The following is a 21,060-nucleotide window of genomic DNA, read 5'->3' on the forward strand; positions in this document are numbered from 1 at the left end:
AGCAGTGCTCTATTTTTTCCTGTTGAGAGTTTTAAATAATTTAAGGCAAAATCTTTTATTTTTATGAGGCAATTACACTGAAAACTGAAATATTCCTTCCGAAAGCTAAAAAACTGGTGAAAGGTACATGTGTAATTTTGGAATCTTTGTTTTGGTGACATGATTTTATGGAAAAGAGTAATTAAGTTCTAAGACTTAAAGAGATGAAAACTCAAAAGGTATTTTTCTGCTGAGAAAATGTAAGAGCATGAGGCCAGGATTTACCGTGGGGAGGGCTAAGAAGGGCAGGCCATGCCAGCTGCTCCATTTAAGATAGTATTTCATAATTTTTCACCAGGTTCTGCTCACTCCACTCAAACTTAGATTTTGAACAAAAATTATGACTCTTACACCTCATATTATTTGAGATAGTGATTCCCTAACTCTAACTCCTTTGGATAGCGAAACTTTGGGACCTATGTTTATTTTTTCCCTACCTGAAAGCCAATGACCCAACCACTGAGTATTGTACTTTACATCCTGCATCACCACTTTCTAAATACTCATACACTTTCTCTTATGTTTTCAAATTTATTCTAAATACCTGTACAGAGATAAAAAGATAAGTTATTATACAATTTCTACATTTTCCTGCCTGTTGTTAGAAAACTTATTTTCCAAAGAAAATTCACATTTAGTCAAGTTTCATGAAAAAAAAACTGGGCCTTGGGGCACGACTCTAAATGAATTTGTGGGATACTGCCATTTTCAAAAAGAGTATTCTCAACCAAAAAAGCAGTATATTTTACAATGGTTGGGAAAATTTAAACCAAATAATTACTAATGGGATGCTGTATGGTAACTCAAAGAAGAACAGAAAGTAATTTCATTTTGTATTTCTGTATATGTGTGTATATGTGTATATATTTTCTTCATAACACTACATAGTATATTTCTAGTCTAAAAACACTAGTCAATAAAAACATTTTCAGTATGGATTCAACCTGAAAACCAGAGACAGCCCCAGGAAGCAAGCAAAGATATGATATTTCCAAAAATGGACACCTCTTCCCAAACTCAGAGCTAGGATACCTACAATCTTTCTTACCTGTCAGCCTTTTGTATAATAAAAACTTCTACCCAAGCACTATCTCTGTCCCCATGAGTTGACCATTTTCCAAACTCTCCCTGAAGCTGACTCTGCTGGGTCATGCTCTGTGGAACCAAGATTAAATCAGCCATGGTTTCTGTCTCTTGTTCTCAGAAGGTAAGACAGACATCAAGAGATGGACTCTAGAATTGCTGTTTTTGTAACATCCAGGTTACTGTGGAAGGAGTGTTCAAGTATACTTGGGAAATGATATTGGAATAGTATCAATTCTCTAATTTCAACCTACTTAATAAGTACTCTCTCCATCAAGTTACCTGAGAGACCTTCCACAACCTACCATCCCCACTAGGGAAAGCCAGAGCCCCTGAAAATGGGCCAGCAATTCTCCTTCAGGTGGATTGGAGACGTTGACCCTTACCATTAGTCTCGTGAACACTCCCATCACACATAAGATGTTTCTACTTTAGTGTCTGGCAATGGCTGACTTATTACTAAAGCTACAGCCCCGGGTGGGACTTCTGGTGTCTCATGCAGTGTGACTATTGGCTAAAGGTTTCACTACTTGTCCACACAAGGTTTCTATCCTGAGTGTGTCCTCTGATGTCTGATGAGGTTTGATTTCCGACTAAAGCCTCGCCCACACTTCCTACAAATATAAGGCTTCTCTCCTGAATGGATCCTCTGATGTCTAATAAGGTGCGACTGCTGGCTAAAGCCTTGCCCACACTCCCTGCATACATGAGGCTTCCCCCCCGAGTGTGCCCTCTGGTGTGTAATGAGAGTTAACTTATCACAAAAGCCTTGTCCACACTCCTTGCACACAAAGGATATACTCCCTGAATGTGCCCTCTTGTGCCTAAACAGGTTTGGCTTCTGGCTAAACTTTCTACCACACTCCCTGCATATGAAAGGCTTTTCCCCTGAATGTGTCCTCTGGTGTGAGATGAGGGTTGACTTACCATTAAAGCCTCGCCCACACTCTGTGCATACAAATGGCTTCTCTCCTGAGTGTGTCCTCTGGTGTGTGATGAGGGTTGATTTCCGGGTAAAGGCTCTCCCACACTCCCTGCATACAAATGGCTTCTCCCCTGTGTGTGACCTCTGGTGTTTGTTGAGGTTTGACTTCAGGCTAAAGCACTGCCCACATTCCAGGCACACATAAGGTTTAACCCCTGAGTGTGTCCTCTGGTGTGTCTTGAGGTTTGATTTCCAGCTAAAGTGACGCCCACATTCTGTGCACACATAAGGTTTCTCTCCTGTGTGTGTCCTTAAGTGTCTAATGAGGTGTGACTTCTGGCTAAAGCCTTGCTCACACTCCCTGCAAACATAAGGCTTCTCTCCTGAATGTGTCCTCTTATGTCTGATGAGGTGTGAATGCTGGCGAAAGCCATGTCCACATTCCTTGCAAATGTAAGGCTTCTCCCCAGAGTGTGCCCTCTGGTGTGTGATGAGGTTTGACTTCAGGCTAAAGCTCTGCCCACATTCCTTGCACACATAAGGCTTGACCCCTGAGTGTGTCCTCTGATGTGTGAAGAGGTTTGATTTCCAAGTAAAGCCTCGTCCACACTCCTTGCACACATACGGTTTCTCCCCTGAGTGTGTCCTCTGGTGTGTGATGAGGTTTGACTTCCAAGTAAAGCCTCGTCCACATTCCCTGCACACAAAAGGCTTTTCCCCAGAGTGTGTCCTCTGGTTTTTGATGAGGACTGACATACTGCTAAAGCTTTCTCCCCACTCAGTGTACATGTAAGGGGTCTCCCCTGTGTGTGTCTTCTGGAGGCTGAGCTGGTTTGACTCCTTGATAAAGCCTAGCCCAAACTCTCCATATTTGATTGCTCCAAATCCTGAGACTTCTAAACCATGTAATATTTTGTCTGTTTCCTCAAGGTTTGTCCTCTGGGCAGGGCTGGGCACTATGCCCACCACTGTGTTGTCTTCCTTGGACCTTACTGGCTGTTCTTCCAGGGTTCTGGAGAATGCCTTTGGAGTGCTGCTTTTACTTACTCTCCCAGACAAAAGCTTGGAATCTTCTTCTCTCTCTTGAATTTCTGCTTTGTTGCTTGAGCAGGTTTGATCAAAGACTTGCTCCTGCTGCTGTTTCTGATCTTCTGAATATTGTTTCCCTGAATGGAGATGATTTCCTGCACATAAACTTGAGAAAAACTGAGGGAGATGACTGAGCCACACATGTTGGCTGAGGGCTTGCTGACTAGAGAATGCCAGAGGACAGGAGGGACAAGGTTGAATTTCTAGCTTTGATCCTGCTGAATAAAGAATGTTTTTAGTCAAAGCAGTCATAGGTAGGGCTGCCTAGGCCATTTTGCTTTGCCTACTGGTCATTCATATATGTTCACATCACAAGCTGTCTCCCATTCAAGCCATACTTCCCAAAATCTATTTTTTATTTCACATTTTATGCTTTACATTTTTATTGTAGGAAACAGTAAACCTGCTCAGTGGGCCAAATCCAGCCTGCAACCTGTTTATTGTATGGCTACAATATAATATCTAAAATATCCAGTTTTCAAAGAAACAGGAAAGAGTGACACACACCTAGGGAAAAAAATGCAGCCAATAGAAACTGTTGATGAGTGGGCCCAGATGCTGATACAGGGAAAAAAAAAAGACTTCAAAGCAGATACTATGAATATATTCAAAGAACTAAAGAAAACAATGTGTGAAAAATTAAAGGTAAGTATGATAACAACTTAAAATGGAGAATCTCAACAAAGAATAAAAACTATTAATAAGAAACAAAAGGAAATTGTGAAATTAAAAAGTAAAATAACTACGAAGTTACTAGAGAGATACCACAACATATTTGACTTTGTAACAGAACCAGTGAACCTGAAGATAAATCAATAGAAATTACCTAAAACAGAAGAACAGAGTTAAAGAAAGACTGAAGAAAAACAAAGAGCCCAGAAACCTGTAAGACACCATCAGGTAAACCAAACCTATGTGTAATGGTAACTCAGGAAGGAGAAGACAGAGAGAAAAGAGCAGGAAAAAAATCTGAAGAAATTATGGCTTAAAAAGTTCCAAATTAAAAAAAAAACCAAAATCTTCCAAATTAGATGAAAAACAATCTACAGATCCAAGAAGCTCAACAAACCCCAAAATAAACACAAAGAGATCCTAGCTAGACACATCATAGCCAAAATGTTGACTATCAGAAAAAAAAAGACAAAAAGGAAATCTTGAAAACAGCAAAGGAAAAATGACTCAACATGTACAAGGGGAAAAACCACATGACTAGTGCTAACTTCTCATCAGAGACAATGGAGACCAGAAGGCAGTGGAATAATGTATTTAAGGTGCTGGAATAAAAGAGAAAAGACTTCTATCTATGAAGAATTCTATTCTCACAAAACTATGCTTCAAAAGTGAAATTGAGGGTTTCCCTGGTGGCGCAGTGGTTGAGAGTCCGCCTGCCGATGCAGGGGACACAGGTTCGTGCCCCGGTCCGGGAAGATCCCACATACCACGGAGCGGTTGGGCCCGTGAGCCATGGCCGCTGAGCCTGCGCGTCCGGCTCCTGTGCTCCGCAACGGGAGAGGCCACAACAGTGAGAGGCCCGCGTACCACAAAAACAAACAGAAAAAACAAAACAAAACAAAACAAAAAAAAAGTGAAATTGAGGGAATTCCCTGGAGGTCCAGTGATTAGGACTCCAAGCTCTCACTGCTGAGGGCCCAGGTTCAATCCCCGGTCAGGGAACTAAAATCTCACAATCCCACAAGCCACATCATGCAGCCAAAAAAAAGAGAAATCGATATAAAGATATTCTCAGATTAACAAGTACTCAGAGTATCTGTTGATAGCAAACATGCCTTATAAGAAATACTCAGTAAGTCCTTCAGGTTGAAAAGAAATGACACGAGACACTAACTCAAATCCACAAAAAGAAATGAGGGCCACTGAGGGACATCCCTGGCAGTGCAGTGGTTAAGACTCCGTGCTTCCACTGTCGGGGGGGCGCAGGATTGATCCCTGGTCAGGGAACTAAGATCCCGCATGCCACGCAGCAGGATCAAAAGAAAAGAAAAGAAAAGAAAGAAATGAAGGCCACTGAAACTGGCAAATATGTGGGTAAATATAAAAGGTAACATATGTATATTTTCCTCTAAATTTCTCTAAAATATAAAAAACTATTTAAAAGGCCATAAATATAACACAATATTGTTGGCTTTATAATATATGTATAAATATTTTACTGGAACTAAGTTAGTATTAATTAGAGGTAGACTGTGATAAATTAAGGTGCATATTTTATTCCCTAGAGCAGCATTAAGAAATAACTCCAAAACAAATTTAAAATCAAGAGTGATATGAAAATAGTACACTTAAATAAAAAAATCCAACAATATGCCATAAAAGAGGCTAGAGAAATAAAGACATGAGACATATTAAAAATAAATAGCAAAATGGCAGATTTAAACCATATCAATAATTATATTAAATATGAACAAACTGAACACTCCAAACCAAAGGCAGAGATTATCCCACTAGATTAAAAAAGCAATAGCAAACAATGTGCTATTTACAAGGGACACATTCTGGATCCAAAAACACAAGTAGGTTAAAAGTTAAAAGGATGAAAAAAGATATACCATGCAAACAGTAATCACATAATCACAAGGGAAATGGAATGGCTACTATATTAATAGTAGACAAAATAGATTTCAAGACAAGGATTATTGCTAGACAAAAAGAGCTATTTCATAAAGACAAAAGGGCAATAAATCAGAAAAGTAAAACAATTATAAAGGTATCCACAACTAAAAACAGAGCCCCAAAATACATGAGACAAAAACTTACAGAACTAAAAGAAGAATTAGATAATTCAACAATAATTGGAAATTTCACTATTCTATTCTCAATAATAGAAACAACTAGACAGAAAATCTCCAGGGATACAGAAAACTTAATAAACCAACTTGACCAAACTGATATGTATGGAACATTCTATAAAGAAGAATTAGATAATTCAACAATAATTGGAAATGTCACTATTCTATTCTCAATAATAGAAACAACTAGACAGAAAATCTCCAGGGATACAGAAAACTTAATAAACCAACTTGACCAAACTGATATGTATGGAACATTCTATCCAATGACTGCAGAATGCATATTCTTTTTAAGTGCACATAGACCATTCTTCAGAACAGATCATCTGCTAGGCCAAAAAACAAATAACCATTAAAGCTATATAAAGCATGTTTTTCTACCACAAAGGAGTGAAATTAGAAATCAACAAATGAAAGAAAGATGGAAAATCCACAAATATGTAGAAATTAAACAAGATACCTCTAAGTAACAAAGGGACAGAGAAGAAATCAGAAGAGAAATTGAAACATATTTTGAACAGAATGAAAACAAAACCCAGCATAATAAAATTTATGGGATGAAAAAAATTTTATGGAATGTAGCTAAAGAAGTGATTAGAGAGAGATTTATAGGTTTAAATGCCTGCATTAAGGAAGAAGAATGGTTTCAAATCAACTGCCTAAGCTTCTATCTTAAGAAATTACAAAAAGAGCAAATTAATAAATAAGCAGAAGGAAAGAAATAATACATTTATAAAAAATTAATCAAATAGAAAACCAGAATGAGTAGAGAAAATCAATGAAATTAAAAGTTGATTTTTGAAGAGATCAACAAAATTGAACAATCTTTAGCTAGAATGAACAAGAAAAAATAGAGAAGACAGAAATTACCAAATCAAGAAAGAAAGAGGGAACATCATTACTGACCTCACAGAAATTAGAAGGATTAAAAGTAGTATAAACAACTTTATGCCAACAACTGGACAACAAAGGCAAAACAGAAAAATTCTAGAAAAACACAAACTACCAAAACTAACTCAATAAAAACTAGAGTATCTGAATAGACCTTTAATAAGTAACAAGATTGAATTAGTAATTAAAAGTCTTCACACAAAGACAAGCCCTTGTTCAAGTGTCTTCACTGGGGGATTCTAACCAATACTTAAAGAAGAAATTCTTCACAAGTTCTTACAGAAAATAGAGGAGAGAAAATTTCACCACTCATTATATGTAGTTATTATTCTGATACCAGAGCAAACAAAGATATCAAAAAGAAAGTAAAATACAGATAAATACCCTTCATGAACAGAGGTAAAAAAATCCTTAACAAAATATTAGAAAACTAAATCCAGCAGCAAGTCAAAAAGAATTATACATTATAATAAAGTAGGATTTATTCCAGGAATGCAAAGCTCATTTAACATCTGCAAATCAATTAATGAAATACACCACACTAACAAAATAAAGACAAAAACTACATGAACAGATGCAGAAACATCTAACAAAATCCAATACCCATTCTTAAAAAATACTCCACAAACTAGGAATTGAATGGAACTTCCTCAACCTGATAAAGGGCATCTATATAAAACTTACAGCTAACATCATATTTAATGATAAAAGACTGAATATTTTCCTCTAAGTTCAGAAACCAGACAAGAATGTCTGTTATCAACAACTCCATTCTACACTGCACTGGAAGTTCTAGCCAAAAGGCTAAAGGAGGGGAGTAGCAGAACAAGGAAGAGGAGAAGTTAAAGACATCAAAATTGGAAAGGAAGAAGTAAACCTCTCTTTTTTTGTTCACAGATTATAGGAGCCAGGACGTACAAAATTCCAAGGAATCCTCAATAAAGAGACAATAAGTAATCATTGTATTTAATAAGGTAATATGATAAAAGCTCAAAATACAAAAATCAATTGTATTTCTACATACTAGCAATGAACATTCCACAAATGAAATTAAGAAAACAATACCATTCACAATAACATAGATAATAATAAAATATCGAGGAATAAATTTGACACAAGTATTACAAGACATGTAAGGTGAACATTTTAAAACATTGCTGAGAAAAATTAAAGTCCTAAATAGACAACCATAAATTAGAAGACTCAATATTATTAAAACAGTGATTCTCCCTACATTGATTGATAAATTCAATGCAAACCCTATCAAAACGAGAGTAAGTCTTGTTTTGTTTTGTAGAAATTGACAATCTGACCCCCAAATTTATGTGCCAATTCAAAAAACATAGAATAGCCAAAATAATTTTGAAAAAGTTAGAGTATTTACACTCCTCAACCTCAAACCTTAATATAAGACCCCAGTAATGAAGATAGTGTGCTATTGTCATATGAAGAAACACAGAGATCGATGGAACAAAATTAGGAGTCCAGAAATGAATCATTTACAGTCAACTGATTTCGACAAAGGAGCCACGGCAACTGAATGAGGGAAAGCATACTATTTTTTTTTTTCTTAACACTCTCATTGGAGCACAACTGTCCCACAATGGTGTGTTAGTTTCTGCTCTATAACAAAGTGAATCAGCCACACATATACACACATCCCCACATCTCCTCCCTCTTGCGTCTCCCTCCTTCCCTCCCTATCCCACCCCTCCAGGTGGTCACAAAGCACTGAGGTGATTCCCTGTGCTATGTGGCCGCTTCCCACTAGCTATCTATTTTACATTTGGTAGTGTATATATGTCCATGCTACTCTCTCACTTCATCCCAGCTTACCCTTCCCCCTCCCCGTGTCCTCAAGTCCATTCTCTATGTCAAGCATACTATTTTTAACAAATACTGCCAGGACAATTGAATATTCATATGCAAGAAAATGAATTTAGACTTTCACCACACATGACACATAAAAATTAACTAAAAATGGATCACAGGCTTAAGTGTAAAAGCTAAAAATATAAAACTTCTAGAAGAAACCAAAGAAGAAAATCTATGTGGCCTCGAGTTAAGCAAACTTCATAGTTACACCACAAAAAGCACAATCCATTAGAAAATTGTTAAATTGAATATCATCAAAATTTAAAACATTTATGCTTGAAAAGACACCATTAAGAGAATGAAAAGACAATCCACAGACTTGTCTTTTTTCTGAAACTTCATTCCATAGTTGAAAATAATTGTAAATCCTGTATGTGATATAGGACTTGTGTCTTGAATTTATGAAAAATTCTTACAACTCAAAAAGAAGACAAACAATCCAACTTAAAAATGGGCAAAAGAACTGAGTAGCTATTTCACCAAAGAAGATATGCAAATGGTTAATAAGCACACGAAAAGATTAACATTATCAGTCATTAGGGAAATGCAAATTAAACCACAATGCAATACCACTACACACCCACTAGAATGTCTGTAATCAAAATTAGAGACAATTCCAAGTGCTAGCAAGGATGTAGAGAAACTGACACTCTAAAACACTGCTACTAGAAAATGCAAAAATAAAAAATATAAACATAATAGAAATGTAAAACATAAATGCTAATAGAAATGTACAGCCACTTGGGAAAATAATTATGCAGTTTCTTAAAAGGTTAAACATAAACATACCATACAATCCAGAAATTCTAGTCTTAGTTATCTACCCAAGAGAAGTGAAAACATATGTCCACATCAAGACTGGTACATGACTATTCCTAGCAGCACTATTCACAATAACCAAAAAGTGGACAATCCAATTCACATCAACCTGTGAATAGCTAGACAAAATGTGGTATATCAATACAGTGGAATATTATATGGCAATAAAAAGGAATGAATTACCAGTACATGCTGCAACATGGATGAACCTCAAAAACATTATGCTGAACCTCAAACATTATGTATTGAAGCCAGATACAAAGACAAATATATATTTTATGATACCATTTATATAAAATGTCCAGAAACAGCAAATCTATAGAGACAGCATATCACTGGTTTCCTGGAGCTCAAATGGGAGGAGAAATAGATGCAAATGGGCACAAGGTAACTTTTTAGAGTGATGGAATGTTTACTCAAAATAATTGAACTGTACACTTACAATAAGTAGATTATGGTATTTAAGTTATTACTCAATGAAGCTATTAAAAAAGGAGCTGTGGAACTGTATACTCCTAAAGAGAGGTTATTGAAATGGTCTATATTAAGAGAGACTAAATAGATATGCCACGTAAATGCACTACTGGGTCATGTTCTGGAGAGGAAAAAATATTACTGTGTCTACTGATGATTATGAGAGGTAGGTGATAGGTATTAGATAAAATTACTGTGTTGAAGTTAAGTTTACTGAAGTTGATAACTGTACTGTGGTTATATGAGAATATCACCATTCTTAGAAAATCTTTTAACATACATCCACATACGAACCTACATATATATGTACACACAAATATATATACATAAACATATACATAAATACATACACATACGTATGGTGGAGGGAGAAGGGAGAGCATGCACACAAGAGACACACAAGCCAATGATAAAGCAAACTGGGTGAAATATTAGTAGGTGATTTTATGATGCCATTTTATAAAAATATATATGCCATATATGTTCATACATATATGTGTATGTGTAGAGGACATAAGAATGTGCTTTGTACTATTTTTATTTTTGCAAATTTTCTGTACTTTTGAAGTAATTTCCAAATATCAAGTCAAAAATAAATAGGATGAAGCCCACTTCTGAAAATGGCAGCAGACTGAACTGGTCACAAGTATCCTCCGCAGAAAACAATGCAAAGTGCGAGGAAGGGAGGCTTCCTGGTGGAGGGAAGCGACAAAGAAACCAGGAAAGTCCCTCCCTTAACTGAAGATGATATTCTGGAAAAGAGGTCATGCCAGGCAGCCTTACCAGGGACCTAGGGGCCTGGAAAAGAGCTTCCTCCCAGTACCTGAGAGATGCCTCATCCTTCCCTACCTGCCATGCTGCAGACGGTTCCAACTACCCTGTGTCACACTCACCTGGACAGAGACTCAGCGGACGTTGCCTCTCCTCTATCCAGGGCTCTTCCCCTCGCTCCAGCTGAGAAATGAGTTTTGGTTTGCAAAATGGAATTTCTGCTCATAAGGAAAGAAAAAAAGGAGACTCTTGGTTATGAGCTCAAGGGGCCATTCCAGAACTCAGAGACAAAATGGAGGGAAACCCAGAGGGTGATACAGAGGACCTATGAATAGTGAACTCCCTGCAGTAGAAGGGTTGAGTAAGAAAAGGTGACTCCAATCAGAAAAACAGCATATTAACACAGTGAATGAAAATCTCCTGGGTTTGGGGCAAGATAAAGTAAGAAAAAAAATGCAGAGTGGCATACACAATATGAATAAATCTACCTGCTTTCAACTCTACTGAATCCAGATCCACCTGAGGAAAAAGGTAAGTTTTTGTTTTGAAGCCCAACCCTAAGACAAAGCTGCTTTGTGAGTAGCCTTTCTTTGTGACATATAGAAAATACTGTGAGCCAGACTTTAAGTGCTATGGGAAGCCATTCTTACCTAGTGAGACCAAGTGGTTATAAGTCTCCAGCATCACCTCCCTGTGCAAGGTCCTCTGAGCAGGGCTCAACAACCTCCATTCCTCCTGGGTGAAGTCCACAGCCACATCCCCGAACGCCATGAATGCCTTTTAACACAAAACACACCTCTGCTCATCCAGGAGTCTGCCTTGTCCACACCTCAGGATGAGAGATCAAAAGGCATCCCTGAGGAGGTAGAGAAGATTTCTAGACCTTACTATGGATGATGAATAAAGGGTAACAGAATATACCACTCTAAAATATGCCACTTTGGCATAAGGATTATTTTGAGCTGAAGGCAATTAATAAGCAGACACAAGAAAAGCTCTCTGCCCTCTCCCATTTGCCTAAAATCAGAACATAAATTTGCAAAGGTGTCCCCCTTCCCCTCTCTACCAGGAGGACAGAAATTAATCACCAGATACAACTCTAGATCCTTATCAGCCCAGGGATAGGCACCAGAGAAATCTACATAGCAAACCTTTACTAACTAGCCCTTATCTTCCATTAGTTCCCCCATATATTATTAACTTTCCCACAATTTGCTGCCTAGAAACTCAAAGTCCTTTTCCTTTGTTTTGTCACTTCTCTAAAGTTATTGCTATTTTGTTAAGATGCTATATAAGTTCAAGTTCTAACCACCCCTTTTGAGTTACCCATCACTGAGTACTCCCATGTGTATGCATGATGCACATGTTAATAAATTTCCGATTGTTTTTCTCTTGTGAATATGTCTTGTGTCTAATTTACAGCCAATGAAAAAAAGAATTTTTCTCTTCCCATACATGACCTTCGTGCCAATAGTTCAAAGACCATTACTCTCCCATCTCTATCCAGCCAGCATCACTGTGCACCTATCACTGTCAGCATGCTAGGCTCACTGCTATGGGGGATAAAAGCAAAAGTTCTTTCACATTGGGAGCTTTAAGTCTAAGCAGGAAGAGGAGGAAGACATCATACACACTACATTAAAAGAATAATTCTCTTGCTGAGTTTGAAGAATTTCAGAGACTACTTGGTCTAAGCATTTATGTTCTACATGAAGCAGCTCAGCCTCTGGGGCAGGGGATGAATAACCCATCACTATGTATACTTCAGGCAGGGCTCACTCCTTCCCCTCCCTCACACTGCCACTTGCATTGCTCAGGCCTGAAGAATGGAAGTGGATGGTGGTGAAGAGCCTGGATTCAAAACACTCTGCCTGGATTTGGAACCTATCTGTCCCCACCTAGTGTACCCTTAGGCACATTAGTTAACCTCTCAGCACCTCAGTTTCTTCTTCTCTGAACTAAGAATAACAGTGTTTATCTCCCAGGTTGTGCTGAGGATCACATGAGTTGATAAATGTAAGGACTCAGACAACTGACTGCTCCACACAGTAAGTGTGTGGTGAGGGGTTTTTTTTGTTTGTTTTTTGGGTTTTTGTTTTGTTTTTGTCCGTGCCGCGCAGCTTGCAGGATCTTAGTTCCCCAACCAGGGGCTGAACCCACGCCCTCGGCAGTGAAAATGCCAAGTCCTAACCACTGGACTGCCAGGGAATTCTCTGTGTGGTGTTTTTTTGTGTTTTTTTTTTTTGCGGTACGCGGGCCTCTCACTGTTGTGGCCTCTCCCGTCGCGGAACACAGGCTCCAGACGCGCAAGCTTAGCGGCCATGGCTCACGGGCACAGCCGATCCGCGGCATGTGGGATCTTCCCGGACCGGGGCACGAACCCGCGTCCCCCGCATCGGCAGGCGGACTCTCAACCACCACCAGGGAAGCCCTCTGTGTGGTGTTTTAAATTACGGATTCTTGGGTCCCACCACAAATCAATAAAATCAGACTCTTCAGGGATAAGGCTTTTATACTTTTAAGGGCTCCTGTGTATAGTCATGGTTGCAAATCACTGGGTCAGAGGAATCTGGAGAGGGAGAGGTCACTGTAGGATACAGAGATCAGAAATGGTTTCATGAGAGGGCAGTATGATCTTGGTCTTAAAGGCTAGGCAGGATTCAAAGGATAAAGGAGCGAGGAAGGCTAGGTACTCCAGACAAGACATGTGAGATGGGAGGGAATAAAGAGTGAAAAGTGGCTAGTTGGGAAAGAGAGCAGGCAGGTTGTAGCAGCCTACAGAAAGTCTGAAAGGTCAAAGGAATATAAAACTCTGTCCTCTATTGTGCATTTAAGGCAATATTTGAATACTACCCTTGAAATGATGGTAGAGGACTACACATGTGAATAGACAGGTGGTAAAGCACATGTTGCAAAATACTCATTATTGAATCTAGGTGGTGGGTATGTGAATGTCAATGTACAAGTCTTTGTATTTTTTTATGTTTGAAGCTGTTCATAATTAAATGTTAGAGAGAAAAAGACTATTCACTCATTCAAGTTCCTGCCCAGTCCCTGTAGTGATCTGATCTTATAGACCCTCCTCAGAATAAACACACACACACATACCTTGAAAATCTCTGACAAAGGAGCTACGTTACAGACCAACCTACATCATTTCAACAAGTTTAATACAACTGGTATTCCTGCAGCTCTAGAAAGATTCATGGTTTCTTTGTCTGAGACCCATGCATGTAGGGAGGGTATGGTAAACACTAACTGGATGATCCATTTCAAAGCTCTCCCACTGAGTAGCAACATAGCTAGAAGTCTGGGAGACTAATTTAGAATAAAGAAAAAATACCTAATGAATTTTCACATCTGACTAAACAGATCTCCTGAAAGCCTGTTAAAAGCTTCAGTTGGATGCTTCTACCTAGCTTCTATACATGATAATGTATAGAAAGAGAAGAGTTAAAGAAACAACTAAGCAGTTCGCAAGCATAAGTTAGAGGAAATATAGACAAGCCAGGACTTGCTGGATTGGAAAATAAAACTGTTTTACATCTCCAGTCTCTCCAGCCAACAAGAGTCTCAAAATAAGAAATGGCCTCAGGGTAAAGATCAAGAGTTTGGCTAAAAGACCCAAATGTTATGACCTCTGAAATTGTTAAGGTGATACCTAGTAGACAAAAGGGCTTCTGAGATTCTTGCAGGTATTGTCCCATAGCACTGACACCCTGCCCAAAGATTAGAGGCCTATCTGGAAAGGAAATGTGATTGTAGCTTTTTGTTTAATAGAGTAATATAATCTGATACATGGGAAACGCAAAGAGTTTTTTTTATTTTTTTTTATTTTTTTGCGGTATGTGGGCCTCTCACTATTGTGGCCTCTCCCGCTGCGGAGCACAGCCACTCTGCAGCATGTGGGATCTTCCCACACCGGGGCATGAACCCGTGTCCCCTGCATCAGCAGGCGGACTCTCAACCGCTGCGCCACCAGGGAAGCCCCCCAAAGAGTTTTTAAAGAAATTATATCAGGGCTTTCCTGGTGGCACAGTGGTTAAGACTCTGCCTGCCAATGCAGGAGACATGGGTTCGAGCCCTGGTCCGGGAAGATCCCACATGCCACGGAGCAACTAAGCCCGAAAGCCACTGAGGGTGCACTCTAGAGCCCATGAGCCACAACTACTGAGCCTGTGCCCCACAACTACTGAAGACCACGTGCCTAGAGCCCATGCTCTGCAACAAGAGAAGACACTGCAATGAGAAGCCCTCGCACTGCAACAAAGAGCAGCCTCTGCTCGCCGCAACTAGGGAAAGTGCACGCACAGCAACGAAGACCCAACGCAGCCAAAAATATATAAATAAAAAAAAATAAATTAAAAAAAAATATATATATATATACTCCAAAGAAGTCATATCAGCTTTACTAAAAGGGATGTAGACAGTTCAAAATGAAGAGGCCTCCTATGTGCCTCCAACTCCTTCCCTTTTTGAATGGGAGTGTATATTGCAGTTTTCCTGTCCATATCTCACCACTGTGTGCTAGGTGGGTAGTTGGGGGTAGAGGGAAACAAATAAATTGTATTTTTAGTATACATCTCTGACTCAAAAAGAGTTTCACTGAAGAAGCCTTAGCCACATCCAGACTGATATGCATATGATACTGGACTTTGAGGATGAAACTTCTGGGGATCCTGGGAGGTGGTGAGTTTATCTTGCACAAGGGAAGGACATGGGTCACTGGGACCAGAGGGTAGTTACAGTAATGAACCCCACTGTATAACATCTCCCTATATCTACACCCTTGTGTTAGTCCCTTCCACAACTCTGCACTTGGCTATGTGCCTTGCTTTGATCAAAGGGACATTAGCAAACATAACACGAGCTGAGGCTTAAAACGTGCTTGTCCATTGGGGTTGTCCTCTCTCTTGCTGTGCAGGGAAACCCAAGACCATCGTTTGATCAAGCCTAAGCAGAGTCTCTAGAACAAATCCAAGCCTACATGGAGAAGAACCAAGAAAAACCAACACACCTGAGACAACCAGCTTGGTAACTGTCACGCATGGATAGTCACCCAGCCCCAGTCAAACCACCAGCTGACTGCAGCAACAAGAGCACAAGTGAAACCTGCAAAACATCCATCTGTGCCCAGCTCAAAATGCTGACCTATCAAATTGTGTGCTAATAAATTATTTTGATTTTCTTTTTAAATATTTATTTAGTTATTTGGCTATACCGGGTCTTAATCGCAGCACTCGGGATCTTCGTTGCCGCGTGTGAGATCTTCATTGCAGCACGTGGGATCTTTTAGTTGCGATATGTGGGAACTTTTATTACAGCATGCAGGATCTAGTTCCCTGACCAGGAATGGAACCCAGGCCCCCTGCATTGGGAGCACGGAGTCTTAACCACTGGATCACCAGGTAAGTCCCTAAATTATTTTGTTTTAAGTCAGTAAGTTTTGGGTAGTTTGTTATGAAGCAAAGGCTAACCTATACATTGATAAAGGAGTCATGTTATATGAAAAATACTTTGCAAGTAATATTAACCTTGAGATCAAGGTTAATTGATTGTCAAGATGCTCATGCTGTCACAAACGCCTAAGAGAGATTCACACAGCAACAGATTCAGTCCTCCCATTTCTCACTGCCTCCCAGGCATGAAGTCATTAGGTGATAGAGGATAGGTTTATTTGAATGACTTGAATAGTTATTTTTCTCTCTTTTCCCAGCCAAGTGCCTAAAAAGTGAATTTAATCTAAATTAAAGGTGTATATGAGATTACTTCACTGTGCTGGCAATAAACACATTTTCAGAATGAATAGTCAGAACATGATGTCATAAACAGAACACATTTGAAGTGAAGACTGTCCTGAATATCTAAGGCACTGTTGTTGAGACACTGAAGGAAGACTTCTGAACAGAAAACTGATGTTACTGTAATGTTTGGGGGGTGTGAGGATTACAGATGCAATGGGTAGCAAAGGAACATATCAGCATGGGGAGACAAATCAGGACATTATTGTGAACATTCACATGAGAGAAGAAGATCTGCACTGGTAGGTCCACCCTGGGAATGTAACACTGCATAGTGTAACAAAAACAAAAAAACTGCATAGTGTAAAGTGAAACATGGTGATGGAAGAAAGGAATCTCAAAAAAGGAAGAAATAATTGACAGGATCACATGTTTTAGAACAAGCAGGGTTCCAAAGCTCCAACTGGTGTGAGTGCTCATTGCTTCAAAATATTTATTTCTACTCACTTTGTCATATTTTAGTTTTGAGAATAAATACAAATCTATAAAAGAATTTCATGCACAAAGTTGACCACAGAAGCATTATTTGCAACAGTTAAATATTGGGAACAAGTTAAATGTTCCCCCAAATTGAGAACTAGTGGATTGGATCATTCACTCAAAGCACTATTATAGAAATCGCTTTCAGTTGGATAAATGCTGGTTGTTCCTTCATCTATTAAAAAATGGGTCTGAGTAGATATAATGTCACTAGCTTTAATCCAATACGAACTTATCATTAAGGTCTATCAAAATGTATGTATGTAGGGGTGTGTGTGTGTATGTATATAAAATTGACCAAATCCCAATGATAAAGAAATCTAAAAATAAAATGCAAGACTCATAAGTGTGCAGGCTGTGCTTTACACATCCCTGAATGTAGTCTATCAAGAGTTCTGCAAACAGTAAACATTCAGCAAATTTGTTCAATGGAATCAAGGAGAAAATACTAAGAATTAGTGACATGATGTGCCTGCCAGCCCAACTCATTTGTTACAAATTCTACTTTACCCTCTCAGGCAGTGATAGCTAATATCCTACTGTATATTTGCTTAAATTGTTTTGTGTAATTCAGATGTCATGCATATTAGAGTACCCGGAAATCCTCATCAAACCCCCTGAAATATGTGGGGTTTGATGCATAGTGTAAAGTGAAAGTAATTACATGCCCCAAATAACATATCAAAACAAACAGAAACTCCCTTGTTACTTATTAGTTCCTTCAAATTAATTTCTTTAAGGTGTGGTTCCTCCATGCACCAAACATATCGTGTGTGCCAGGTACTCCTCTAGGCACACAGGTTTCATCTTAAACAACTTACCAATTCAAATGCTTGTGCACTTTCATCATGTTTTCATAATGCTTTTTCTTCTTTTTTCTTTTTTAAAGTATTAAGAGCAGGAAAAGTCAGCTCACACAAATTTCTGGCTTTTCTCAGAAAATCAGAATGCTTCCCTAGTAACATTATAAGTGGGGAAGAAAGTACACACAAAAGATTCAATGTTACCTTAGGAAATGCCCCAGATTTCCCATGCATTCTTGGTACTAACACTTTTCAGATGAATATAATATTTTACAAATGAGAAATGCAGAACTCTCAAAGTTGTTCTGATAATGCCTAGGAAATTGTAAATATCTAACATGGAGACCAGGATTAAGAATAAACCAAGAAGGCTTCCCTGGTGGTGCAGTGGTTAAGAATCCGCCTGTCAATGAAGGGGACACGGGTTCAATCCCTGGTCCGGGAGGATCCCACGTGCCGCGGAGCAAATAAGCCCGTACACCACAACTACTGAGCCTGCACTCTAGAGCCCATGCTCCGCAACAAGAGAAGCCACCACGATGAGGGGCCCGTGTACCATGGGGAGGAGCAGCCCCCGCTCACCGCAACTAGAGAGGGCCCATGCACAGCAATGAGGACCCAACTCAGCCAAAAATAAATAATTAAAATAAATAAATTTATTTTAAAAAAAACAAGAAATCAAGACAACGAAGGCAGATCTGAAATAACAAAGTTAGTGCATATCAAAAATGATAGTAAACAAGCCTGGCAACTGTGTTGGTGCTCAATAAATATCAGTCACATTCAATTAAGTCAAACTCATCATAGTCACCATTCTCAGGGGTTAGAAAATTCCCCCTTAAGTTCCTATGTGCCTATAGCTCTGATTTCCTATGTCAAATCCCTTCTCAACATCCTTCAAAATCCATCTTACTTGGCTTCCCTGGTGGCGCAGTGGTTGAGAGTCCGCCTGCCGATGCAGGGGACACGGGTTCGTGCCCCGGTCCGGGAAGATCCCACACGCCGCGGAGCGGTTGGGCCCGTGAGCCATGGCCGCTTAGCCTGTGCGTCCGGAGCCTGTGCTCCATAACGGGAGAGGCCACAACAGTGAGACGCCCGTGTACCGCAAAAAAAAAAAAAAAAAAAAAAAAAAAAAATCCATCTTACTCAAAGTCTACACTCCTCAGCCTGGCACTTGACCTGGCCACCCAGACTCAGAGAGGTGGAAAATAAAAATCCTTCTGGGGCCAGGCAGGTAATAAAAATTACAGAGACAGGCAAAACGTTAGATTTCAATGGTTTCAACCTCAGTATGGAGGATACTATGGAAACTACAGCAAATAGACTCTGCAGGACCTGTCCAAATGATGCAGACACTGTTCAGCTCAAATTCCCTGACACCAAAGTAGAGGGCAGTTTATTTTCTGAGAGGCAAGCAATCCAGAATTTTTGGTGAAATCTCCCCATTGCCAGATGCTGAAAATGCTCTCAAATGTAAAATTCAGGTTAGACTATATCATGTACTGGTGAAGATAGTCTGTATCTTCACCAGTGCATTATTTAAAAATCAACCTAAAATATGACCTTCCCACACTGTGTTAAGGGCAGTGTGCCCAGTGGCCCAGCCTCAGACTAACCATTCTTCCTGCCCTCCCACTGGTATGTCTTCACCAATTCTCCAATGTACCAGACTCGCAGGGGTAGTTCAAACAGCCCTACTTCTCCTGGAAGTCCTCCCTAGCCACTTCAGGCCACAGTCTACTCTGCTGTCCCTGCCTTTCATCCTTATCACTGGACAATTAAGCCTGGATGTCCCTGTATTTTTATTTAAATTGCTCCATGTGTGTTGTTCACAATTAACTACTTCGAGGATGACTGAAGTATGGATGGAGCAGAAAGAAATGTTGAGGGAAACTCCATGTAAGCCACTCCTCCAGGACCAGGAAAGTGCTTTGCCCAATACCAACAAGGCAGCCTCCAGAGCAAGAAAGGGGAATGGATTCATCCTCTTGACAGCCAAGATGGAATTTTACGGGAATTCTCACCTCTTTTTTGGCTTTCAGGAGCCCCGTGGCCATTTTCCTGATCTCCTGAGTGCTCTCCCTGAAGAAGGGCAAAGTCTCAGAAGGCAGATCTGAGGATGTGAAAAGAAAAAAGAGCATGCCTAGTTAGAAAACCCCTCCCATGTGCAGGCGGGGTGTGCTCCAGAGCCCCACTACTGGGGATTGGGAGTGTCACAGAATTCACCACCACAAGCCAATTCCCATCTAGCCTCCTGGAGAAAGGGCCCAGGGTGACGGAGCACCCTCAAGCTCAGCCCCAAGCTCTGCAGAGTGAAGCCCATATCCTCCAGCAGTGGAGTAAGGGTTTGTCCCTAAGGCAGACTGTGTCCTCGTGAGCAAAACCGGGACAAGCATGAGGACGTGCTGAGTGGACGAGGCAGTGACTATTGGGCACTCACGGAACGCCGGGTGCACGTTACCGATTCTGAGGCTGAAGCTCGGGAACCAAGAGCAGAGGTGTGAGAAGGACCCGAATACAGTTGTCTACACCGTTGCCAGCCAGCCTAATGGGCGGACTCCACCCGCCGGAAGTGTTCCTGTTACGCCAACTCCTCACGCTAAGGGGCGAGCGGAAGAGAGGGCGGAAGTGGCCGCAGAGGCCTCTGGAGAGTGTAGTCTTGGGGTGGAAAGGAGGAGGGCGTGGGCTTCTCCATGGCAGGGTGACTCTCACATCTGCACCTCTTTTACAGCCAAATTTAGGAGCCCGTTGTTAAGGTGCCCAGACCGCGAGGTTCACCAGTTTCTCCGCCGAGGGCCAATGAGATCTGCAGGCCACGAGAGCGTCGCGGACACCGCCGAGAAGTCTAGGAAATGTGGTCCTGGAGCCCGGTGTTGCGGCGGCGGGTGACCAGACTGTGCGCACTGACCTGCAGCGGCGCGGAGGAGCTAAGTAAGCTTCCCCACCCAAGTCTCCACTGGTGTCCCCTTCCCGGAGCTGAAACCAGGGTCGGCACGGGCTGGACCAGAGCGGGCCGATGTGGGCGCGGCTCAGAGTAAAGCACTTGGAGGGTGGGGAAGCGGGGTGATGCTCTGTTGGGACGCCCAGATAGGAGCGACACCGGCTTTACGTCCCCGAGGTTGGGAGGGGGCGCCACTATAGACAGGGAACACCAAGGCTGTTTTCGGAGAGAGCGGGATTGGCTTGGGCCAACTTGGAATGGC

The 21,060-nt window shown here is 40.5% G+C and overlaps 1 protein-coding gene across 5 annotated transcripts; it reads right to left on the bottom strand.

The window, feature by feature from the left end:
- Positions 1–1,669: 1,669 nt before the first annotated feature.
- ZNF875 (zinc finger protein 875) lies at positions 1,670–19,962 on the bottom strand. 5 transcript variants are annotated; one of them, XM_065899396.1, is made up of 4 exons: positions 19,882–19,962; positions 11,424–11,550; positions 10,896–10,991; positions 1,670–3,351 (listed from the first exon to the last, which is right to left on the bottom strand). In XM_065899396.1, the coding sequence occupies exons 1-4, from the start codon at positions 19,912–19,914 to the stop codon at positions 1,670–1,672; spliced, it is 1,938 nt and encodes a 645-aa protein (XP_065755468.1). In that variant the 5' UTR covers positions 19,915–19,962. The 5 variants fall into 5 exon arrangements, with proteins under 5 accessions (XP_065755468.1, XP_065755467.1, XP_065755466.1 ...); XM_065899395.1 differs by having other exon boundaries at positions 11,424–11,508; positions 19,882–19,914; XM_065899394.1 differs by having other exon boundaries at positions 1,670–3,354; positions 11,424–11,508; positions 19,882–19,914.
- Between the last annotated feature and the right edge of the window lie 1,098 nt (positions 19,963–21,060).

This window comes from Phocoena phocoena, chromosome 20 (genome assembly GCF_963924675.1).
Source record: "Phocoena phocoena chromosome 20, mPhoPho1.1, whole genome shotgun sequence".
Classification (NCBI taxonomy): Eukaryota; Metazoa; Chordata; class Mammalia; order Artiodactyla; family Phocoenidae; genus Phocoena; species Phocoena phocoena.